General features: G+C 42.3%; 1 protein-coding gene across 1 annotated transcript; it reads right to left on the bottom strand.

The window, feature by feature from the left end:
• Positions 1 to 2,020: 2,020 nt before the first annotated feature.
• Positions 2,021 to 9,770, bottom strand: FBXL22 (F-box and leucine rich repeat protein 22). Its single transcript, XM_033921056.1, has 2 exons — positions 9,410 to 9,770; positions 2,021 to 2,815 (listed from the first exon to the last, which is right to left on the bottom strand). Exons 1-2 carry the CDS (start codon positions 9,742 to 9,744, stop codon positions 2,470 to 2,472), a joined length of 681 nt encoding a protein of 226 aa, XP_033776947.1. The 5' UTR covers positions 9,745 to 9,770; the 3' UTR covers positions 2,021 to 2,469.
• Between the last annotated feature and the right edge of the window lie 1,023 nt (positions 9,771 to 10,793).

Raw genomic sequence — 10,793 nt, 5'->3', positions numbered from 1 at the left:
ATCATTTGCATATGAAATAAGGCACTTGCAAGGAAACTTTAAGAAGGACGCACCACCGCTAAAACTTTGGTCCTGAGCAATAGAAACTGCTTCCTCTTTGAGTCTGCTTAGACACATCAGGAAAAATTAACACTCAACCACAAAACAGCTTGTTTTTTAATAAAATATAACTTCAAAATAGCTTGTTTCTCTAGCTCTGTGTTGAAAGTTACCAAGAGTGTAGCACGTTTTGTAATTGTGTCCTTGGATGACTCAAAACTGAGACAAATTCAAGCTATCTGGTGAAACTAGTTTGTCTATTTCCCCCTCATCTACCACTTCCTTAGAAGCCCTTGGAACGTAATAGAGGTTATCAGGCTCAAAAGTATCCCCGTTAGCATATTGCAAAATCTCCCTCATATACATTCTTACTAGCTCTAATGAAGATATAGTTAGTGTGTGATAAGGAAATTTTAAAAACAAAGGTTCTTGGCTCTCATATAGTTTTCCATTCTTTCCATCTTAGCATGAAACAATATACAGTGGAACCTTGGTTTACGAGCATAATTGGTTCCAGAAGCATGCTCGTAAACCAAAATACTCGTATATAAAAGCAAGTTTCCCCATAGGAAATAATGGAAACTCGCTTTGATACGTTCCCACTCCCCCCCAAGGCCAGCGGCGCTGCTCCCCCCGCTCACAAAGGCCCCCCCCCGCTCAAATCAGCACCCCCCCACACGCAAACCAGCACCCCCCGCAAGTCCAACTTTAACTCACCCCCCCCCCCGTCTGGCACCAGCATGCAGCCCACAGGACGTGCCGGTGCCGCTTGAAGATCTTCTTCCTGCCTCTTCCGGCTTTGAGCATGCATCTCGGCGAGAGGGAGAATTAGAAGGACTTGAGCATGCGCAGATGCATGCTCAAAGCCGGCAGAGGCAGGAAGAAGATCTTCAAGCGGCACCGGCACGTCCTGTGGGATGCGTGCCGGTGCCAGACGGGGGGGTGAGTTAAGTTGATCGGGTGGGGGTGCTGGTTTGCACGGGGGGGAGGTGCCGATTCGAGCGGGGGAGAGGCCTTTGCGAGCGGGGGAGAAGCGATGCCAGTTCTCGGGGTGGGTGCTCCCAAATCGAGTACACACTCTGTTTGTGAGACAAGTTTTGCGAGAATGTTTTGCTCGTCTTGCAAAACACTTGCAAACCGAGGTTTGACTGTACTATCTTTAATGTTAGAAGTAGCAGTACTCTGTAAATTACCCACAGATTTATCCAGTTTATCTAATTTATTTCCTAGCTCTGTTATTCAATTTTCATGCTCATTCATTATAACTGTAGTATCGGAGGAAAATGACACAATTTCAAAACAGTATTTTGTAATGAAGACACAATTCTATTAACAGTTAGCCATACATCATTTAAAGTGATAACTTTATCTTTAAGGGAGAACATTAAGGCTTGACTCCACAACCATTTTGTACAGGAGTCCCATCTTCCTTTTAAGGGGTGCCTTGGATTTGGATTTTAGATTCATTACTCATCTTTTCCACATCTGAGCTCAAGGCAACTTATGTTCAGGTACAAAAGTTATTTCCCTGCCCAAGCAGACTTACAATCTTATTCAGTGATCTCAAACTCAAACCTTTTGCAGGGCCACATTTTGGATTTATAGGTACTTGGAGGGCTGCAGAAAAAATAGTTATAGTAAAAAATTACAATTTTGCATGAGGTAAAACTCTTTATAGTTTATAAATCTTCCCCCCACCCCAAAGGCCTGCATGTTCCCCCCTTCTTTGCAGTGTCCTCCAGCTTCCCCCTGGCCTCCTGCTTTTACCTTCAGTTAATTACCGCAGCCTGCAGAGAGGATCGCCGGTGCTGTAGGATTCCTGGCAGGCTGCCATCGGCCTCCGCAGCATGTTTCCTCTGCCACAGTCACGTCCCTCCTCTGACGTCAGGGGCAGGATCGCGGCAAAGGAATGTGCTGCTGAGGACAACGGCAGCCTGCAAGGATCGCTACAACACAGGCGATCCTCTCTGCAGGCTGCGGTAACTATCTGAAGGTAAGAGCGGGAGGCCGGGGTAAGCCGTAGGATGCTGCAAAGAGCAGGCAGCACTAGTACAGACCGCAGGCCACAAAATAGTACCTGGAGGGCCGCAAGTTTGAGACCCACTGATCTAAGTCATTTTCCATTGCCTCTGGGAGGTGTACATGAGTGCATGGGTCATTTAGTAGTAGTGCAGTTTTGTATTCTCCAAATCCATCTGCTCCTCCACTTACCCACTTCCTAAGCCAGTGATGGTGTAGAGAATTCCCACTGCTGGGAATTCAGAAAAAGTGAAGGATAGTTTAGTTTACTTTCCAGCTGGATATTCTGCTTCCCTAGCTACATAGCACCAAGGTTAGCTTTGTGATTTAACCTTTTACTTGTTTTCATTAACAGCAAAGTCAGATGATATGTGGTGGTAGAAATGTAATGGAACATTCCACTCTTTCCTCTTAGGATTGTAAAAGTGTTCTCAGCATTCTTTCAGGGGTCAACTTTACTTCTGGTTTGCTATCAGGAATCATGTCAGCACTTCGATCGGCCTTTAGAGTTATAGAGGAGCATTTTTCCTGCACCTTCTGTAGACCTCTTTGGCTTATGTTCCGACAGAAGTCCACATGGAGAGTCTTTAAAGCACAGCCATGAACAGTCACAGTGTTCAGAGTTTTGTCAGTTATCCGAACACAGTTTTCAAGCTTAAGTGTATGGAGTTTTGTACAACTCATTAGAACTAAGGCGAGGAGGTCATCTGTGACATGACCACACCCTGAAAGTATCAGAGATTGTAGATTTGGGCACCTGAAAAATACAATAAATGTAATTTCATTAGCCAACTCTACCTTTACCCAATTAGATCCTGATAGCCACATGGCTTGCTTTTTCTTTCCATAAAAAGGGGTGGCCATTGTTTAAAAACTATCTTGGCCCACAATACAGATTTCTTTTGCTAGTGTTCCTCAGTGTAGCCAACTCCAAGGGCATCTGTGTTGAAATGCTTGGTGTAGAATACTTATCCCCACCTCTGATACATATTTAAATCTATAAACTGTTCGACATCAGCATATTAACCGAATATCCAGGTAAATATAGACTCACTGCTGCAAGTTTTCTGGATACCACTGATAATTCAGTACCACTAATTTGCTGTCCTACCATGGCTACCCAGTTAAGTTTCCAGTTCTGCCTTGACTTCATCTCCAAACTACTCCAGGACTACCCAAATAGTTCTGAGGCAGTCAGAGAAGATTTTCAGTGGAATTACACAGATAATGCACCTAAACATCTGAGTACAGCTCCAGTAAGCAACATTTGTCTAGACAGGAGCCAGAATTTGTCTCCATCCCTGTGGATAACTGCGGAAAACCATCCCGTGTCATTCTTTAGTGTCTATATCAACCTCAGTCCTTCTACACCAGCATTCTTTAATGTAAAGCTTGAAGGTCAGTGGTTGTACCCATTCATACTCAGATTCTTCCCTCTCTCCTTAAAGAATGACATGGGGATGGTTTCCACAGAGACAAATTCTGTCTGCATGTCATTTTCTAGGAGCCACTTCTAGTTGTGCTGCTGAATATTGGGCCTTTAATTTTTACACATTTTTCTTCAAGTGGCAAAAAAATCCAAAAATGCCCTCACTATGGTGAGATCATTGTTTCCTTGACTATCAAATACAAGTGTCTGTGTAAATTAACACTAATGCAGACCATGGTGATGCAAAAGTAAGTACAACAATAACTAAAGCACATGAAAATGATGTGTTAAGATCTGTTTCGTGCAGATCTGTCTCATAAATATTCATTGTGCTTACCCTGAAAACCTAGGGGAGGGTGGGTTAGTCTGCAACCACTGTGGTAAGATGTGTTAAAACATTTAAATGATAAAGCAGAAAACTTGTAGTCTTTGTACAATCCCACTCTATTCCTGGACAAGTGGGTTATGCATCCCATGTCATGAGACTGCTTGAAGGAAGCCTCATTTACATAATTGTTTTTGATCCTCCCTCTTACTTCAGGATTGCTCTCTGGACACCAGTTGCTTTCCTACAAGCAAGACAGTATGAGCTAGTCTTCTATGTTTGGTAAAAGTCTGGGTGACTTCATGTCTAGTGTGCAGGACCGTAAACCCACTTCTGACTTGTCCAGGAATAGAGTGGGATTGTACAAGAATGAAAGATTGGGTCCTTACCTTTGCTAATCCTCTTTCTTGTAAACCCACACACTGTTCCTGGAACCTGCCCTGGGAATTGCTGATTCTCTGATTGCCTTCGTATGTACTGGTAAGCTGGACATGGTTTCTTGACCAGTCATTCTAAGAGTGCCATCCGAACATGCTTGCTGTCGTGTCCCCCCCCCCCCAATCTGTTAGTGCAGGCTGTGTCTCCTTATAGTATAGTTTATTTCAGGTTTATACTGTTTAATAACCTTTTTCAATTGTTTATGATTGTTATATTTCATATTATAAGAAGATTAGACCTATTTGTTGGGGAGTTCCCCATTCCCCTCCCTTTTATCTATGTCCTCTGCAGGTATGACTGTCTGCTTGTGCACAAACTGGTGTCCAGAGGGCAGTCCTGAGGTAAGAGGGGAAGGTCAGAAAAAAATTATGTAAATGAGGCTTCCTACAAGCAGTCACGACATGGAATGCATAACCATTTGTCCAGGAATAGAGTGTGCATTTACAAGAAAGAAGATTAGCAAAGGTAAGAACCTAATCTTTAATTAATGCAGATTGCAATTCAAAAACTTAGGGTGCATAGTTCTACAAGATTATTTACCATCTGAGGTAATGAATGCCTCATTTTGCATCTCATTAACATTTGCCATGAGCACACACAAATTTAGTGTCTAATTCACTTTTGTTAAATCTGCCACACAGGAACAATCTACTCTCGTGTTTCAAAGCACAGATATAAAGGCACCTTCATATGGATATGAAGATGGATAGATATCATGATACCAACAGCATTCAGTATCACAAAACTGAAGTCACTGGTGACCAAATGGACAGTTATTCATCCAGAAAGAGGATAGTGTCACGTAAACATATAACTTGTGCTTCAGTGACAGTATTCAGCCAGTAAGAGAGTCATTTTCTAAAACGTTGTCTCTGCTTGGAGGCCCAGGAGGTATTTGTGTTAGGGAGACATAATACAGAAGACAACTTTGTGCTTTTATAAAATACTAGGGACGAAGCAGCAAGAACTATGCCTACACTAAAGTCATGACCATTTACAGCTGTTCAGGACCAATCATAAATATTCACAAGTAAAGAACACCCACCGCTTGTATTTTGTAAGCATGTGTCAAGTGTAACTCTACCTGTGCTATTCCGACCATAAATATACATGTGGGCCAGGTAAAAAAGTATGTGCATTTGTGTCACTGTGCATACTTACATATGACCTCAGTACTGGGAAAGATGGTAGAGGCACTGATAAAGGATCGCATCATTGAACACCTTGACGGACACGGTCTGATAAGGACCAGCCAGCTCGGTTTCAGCAAAGGAAGATCTTGTTTGACGAACTTGCTGCACTTCTTCGAGGGAGTAAACAGGCAGATAGACAAGGGCGACCCGGTCGACATTGTATATCTGGACTTTCAGAAGACATTCGACAAGGTTCCGCATGAACAACTTTGGAAAATTGCAAGCCATGGAATCGAGGGTGAAATATTCACGTGGATTAAAAACTGGCTGGATCATAGAAAACAGAGAGTGGGAGTAAATGAACAATACTCAGACTGAAAGAGCATCACCAGCGGGGTGCCGCATAGCTCAGTGCTTGGACCCGTGCTCTTCAACATCTTTATAAACGATCTGGACATAGGTACAATGAGTGAGGTGATTAAATTTATGGATGATACGAAGTTATTCAGAGTAGTGAAGATGCAGGGGGATTGCGAAGATCTGCAACGCAACATAATCAGGCTTGAGGAATGGGCATTGACATGGCAGATGAGGTTCAACGTGGACAAGTGTAAAGTGATGCATGTCGGTAACAAAAATCTCATGCATGAATACAGGATGTCCGGGGCAGTACTTGGAGAAACCTCCCAGGAAAGAGACTTGGGAGTTCTGATCGACAAGTCGATGAAGCTGTCCGCACAATGTGCGGCGGTGGCGAAAAGGGCAAACAGAATGCTAGGAATGATAAAGAAGGGGTTCACGAACAGATAGAAGGTTATCATGCCGCTGTACCGGGCCATGGTGCGCCCTCACCTGGAGTACTGCGTACAGCACTGGTCACCGTACATGAAGAAGGACAGAGGGTCCAGAGAAGAGTGACAAAGATGGTTAAGGGGTTGGAAGAGCTGCTGTACAGCGAAAGATTAGAGAAACTGGGCCTCTTCTCCCTCGAACAGAGGAGATTGAGAGGGGACATGATCAAAACATTCAAGGTACTAAAGGGGATAGACTTAGTAGATAAGGACAGGTTGTTCACCCTCTCCAAGGTTAAGAGAACGAGAGGGCACTCTAAAATTGAAAGGGGATAGATTCCGTACCAATGTAAGAAGGATATTCTTCACCCAGAGAGTGGTAGAAGACTGGAACACTCTTCCGGAGTCTGTCATAGAGGAAAACACACTCCAGGGATTCAAGGCAAAGCTAGACAAGTTCCTGCTAAATAAGGGCATACCCTGGTAGGGCTAGTCTCAGTAGGGCGCTGGTCTTTGACCGGAGGGCTGCTGCATGAGCGGACTGCTGGGCATGATGGACCCAGCAGTGGCAACTCTTATGTTCTTATGTAACTTTTTTTAAAGGGCTTTTAACCCACGTAAAAATGTAAGACATTAGCAAGTCAATACATAAACAGTGGCTGCAGCATTACAAACATTCATGTATATGCAGCAGTGCTGAAGCTTTGTATAGTCACTGAGCTGTATGGCTAGCAGTGATATTCAGACCCTATCATTGTAGTAAGCAGTGTGTTAGAAGAGAGAAAAAAGTCGTGCTACTTAAATTGCTTAAGAACCGAATACCCTCCATGTTAGATAGATTGTGAGCCCATCAGGACAGACAGGGGAAATGCTTGAAGTACCTTTATGTAAACTGCCTTGAGTGTGATTGCATAACTACAAAAAGGCAGTATACAAATCCCTATCCATAGCTACAGTATAATCTTGTTATAACGGACTTCAAGGGACCTGGAAAAACGGTCCGTTATATCCAGAGTTGCATTTTTTTAAAATTTATTTAGGGTAACTTGAAACAACGTAAATCGATGAACAACAGTCACTGCACAAGCATATCAGCAACATCAATAACAAAACTCAGCAAACCATTGGTATGGCACGAAATAATTGCAAACCAGAACACTGTACTGGAAAGAAAAATACTCTCATTTTTTTTCTGGGCTGCATTTTGATACTATATCACCAGCATGCCATGTTCCTTGTAGGCGGAGCCTACATGTCCGTTATAGCCAAATAAAACTACAGCTAAAAGCGACTCTGGGGACCAAATCGGTAGTCCGCTATATGCGATGATTTTCCGTATGTTTATAATGGCGCACGGCCGGGACTAGCCGACCTCGTCTGCTATAGGCGAGATTCCATTAAAAGCGAGTCCGTTTAACGAGATTATACTGTCTATTACAGTGCTTCTCAATTCATGTTAACAGCAGACCCACAATGAATATGCATGAGACAAATTTGCATGCAATGGAGGTAGGGCATGCAAATCTTTCTCATGCATATTCATTGTGGGTATCCTGACAATGTGACTGGCTAGGGGTATCCTGAGGAGTAGGTTGAGAACCTCAGATAATTCCAGGGTGTCATCTTTAGAATACTGCTAAAAATTCACACACAAGGAGGTTATATGTTTAGCATTGATCACCAAATGTATAATGCCTTTGAATATCCATTTCTACATCTAGGTGAGCTGCACAAATGGGATATACAATTTGAAACATCCAACTTCAACATTCAAAGTTATGAGTGGATGTTCAGCAGTGTTGAATATGTATTGGCACTGGGAACTCGCTGTACTGTGTTTCTTAATGCTGGTCATAGTGGGTTGTTCATCAAGCAAAGATGTAATAAATGTTCACCATTTATGATGATTTAAGGAAGAAAACGGGTGTGTTCGTAACTTTTTTTCCTCTGCGAAGGCTGTTCAGTTGAAGCAGGCACATTCTGCTAAAACAAGCTCGGGGGGGGGGGGGGGGGGCAGCACTGAACATACACGGAGGCATTCTCTTGGGACATTTGTGAATAAATATTAAAATTAAACTGGGTTCACTTCTTAGTGTTTCCAGAATATATGTTTCTGGATATTGAATAATATTGATTAATCATACTCAAATGTCTATATGAATAGCCTTTAGTATTTGCTTATTGTGTTTCCAAATCTAATGCAGATGCTCTTAAGTTCAAAGGTATATTTGTGTTGCATACTCCAATTCTTTGTCAGCTATTAATGTATCTGCCCCACTGTGATTAGCTCTCAGAAAATTATTGAAATAACAACTGTAAAACGTATGCAATAAGTCCATTGTGAGGGGCTTCTCCATAGACATACAGGGGCGCCTATAAATTGTGCCTGAAATGGCATCTGCCACGTGCCGATCGCATTCAGGTGCCACATAGATAACCGTGGCTACCAACACCCGACGAGCTTAGGTGCTGGTAATGTTGGCCAGGGTTTTATAGGCCTACGTTTCTGGCACTTAGGGTCATCTGTTATAATAACCATTTCTCTCCCCTGCAGTTAACTTTCTCTACTCTAAAGAACATAAGGCAGACGCCTCTCTACTACTGCCCCATTCGAATAACTGCATATGTGCATTGAAGAAGAAAAAAAAAAAGGGAGGCTGAGAATATTCTTGGTTTTACTACATGACAGAATTCGTAACACAAAGCTGTAGTGCTGCAGTATGATCTGCAATTGCCAGATGAAGGATCAGGCATCCAGGATCAGCAGAAGCCTTGCAGTCTTCATTTGCAGCAGTAAAAACAAGTCAGTAATGCACTATTAGCCATTACAACGCTATAGGAGCCAACTTCTCCTAAAGTTACTCCCTTTGGATGCATTCAAACTGCAATAATTATGCGAGCATAATTTGTTCTGAAAACACGCTTGTAATCCAAAACACTCGTATATCAAAGTGAATTTCCCCATAAGAAATAATGGAAATTCCACACCCCTAAAACTTTAATACAAAATACTCCTGCGGCTCAGTTATGATGTGTGTATACTGTATGTACTCGTATTGCAAGACACTGCTTGTATATCAAGTTAAAATTTAATAAAATGTTGTGCTTGTCTTGCAAAACACTTGCATACCAAGTTACTTGCGATTCAAGATTTTACTGTATTAAGTTACAAAAAAAAAAAAAGCCCAAATCAGTGCCGACACCTACATGCACATCCCATCACACTGCAACGTACCTGCTACAAACTTGCACTAAGAAATCATTGACAATTTTTTCATGTTTGCTGCAGATGCTTTGCTGGAATGCATTTTTCATCCAGTCCTCAATATTGCACACCTTGACCCTGGTGGAATGCCAACAAATAGACAAGTATTTTAAAGCGGGTCCCAAGATGAAATTCTGCTTTGTCAGTTCTGCTGGAGAACTGAAAGTTAGCAAAGGCCACAGTGCAGGATCCAGGAACACTTCCTGCAACCTGTGACAAGTTTTTGCTAAATTCTTTCTGCTGGCTTTGTCCAGAAAAGAAAACAAATGCAAGAGACATTCTTGGTTTAACTGTGTTATGTGCATTGTCACCAAAGACGAGAGAGGGCAAGTGCTGTACTACCGTCTACTCTGGTTTCTTGCCCTGCCCTTGCAATCAGCACTCAATGGTTGAACATATATGGTTGAAGAATGGTGTGTATTTTAATACAACTGCTGCAGCAGTTAAAAATGGAAAGAAGCATGGGTCAAAGCTCCTCCCACTTTTTCTCAGATAAAATGGCCAAGGGGGATGAAAAGATTTGGAGAAATGAAGCAACTTGTCTAATGAAATATTGCCATAAAAGGGATTCTTCTGTCAGTGCAGCCTCCTGTAAAGAAAGCAGGCTTTTTACTTTTGGGCTAACCATACTAGACAGAGCAAGCTAAATACGTTTTCAAAATGCAATTCAAGGTACACAGTTTTTAAACATTACCATCTGAGTGAGAGGAAAGAGACTTATTCAAAAGAAAAGCAGTGCTTTTCCACACTGCCAAAGATGAGATAGCTCCCCCTCCCCTCACTCTACAACCAGGAGGAAACGTTCCATTACACTTATTTTTCTTTGTTTGCTCATTTGTAAAATGTTCTGTTGTGAAGGGCTCAATAACATATTTTGTAATAAATAGGAGTCTGCTGGGTCAGAAAATATCTAGACCAGCTAAATGTAATTTACCTTGGGCTAGGAATTAGAGAATGACATGGGGACAAATTTTTCCCCGTCCCCGTGGGAACTCATTTTCCCGTCCCCGTGAGTTCTTTTCCTGTCCCTGCCCCATTCCTGCAAGTTCCGTCCTTGTCTACACAAGCCTCAAACACTTTAAAATCATAAGTAGCAACATACTAGAGCTCAGATTGTGATGTCATAATGCCTCATTCCACCAATGCCTAAGCTCTGTCCTCATCTGCACAAGCCTCAAACACTTTAAAATCCTAAGTAGCAACATTCTAGAGCTCAGATTGTGATGTCATAATGCCTCATTCCACCAATGCCTAAGCTCTGTCCTCATCTGCACAAGGCTCAAACACTTTAAAATCCTAAGTAGCAACATTCTAGAGCTCAGATTGTGATGTCATAATGCCTCATTCCACCAAT

The sequence above is a fragment of the Geotrypetes seraphini genome, chromosome 14 (assembly GCF_902459505.1).
Source record: "Geotrypetes seraphini chromosome 14, aGeoSer1.1, whole genome shotgun sequence".
NCBI classification, from domain to species: Eukaryota; Metazoa; Chordata; class Amphibia; order Gymnophiona; family Dermophiidae; genus Geotrypetes; species Geotrypetes seraphini.
This window is presented reverse-complemented; position numbering and strand designations above follow the sequence as displayed.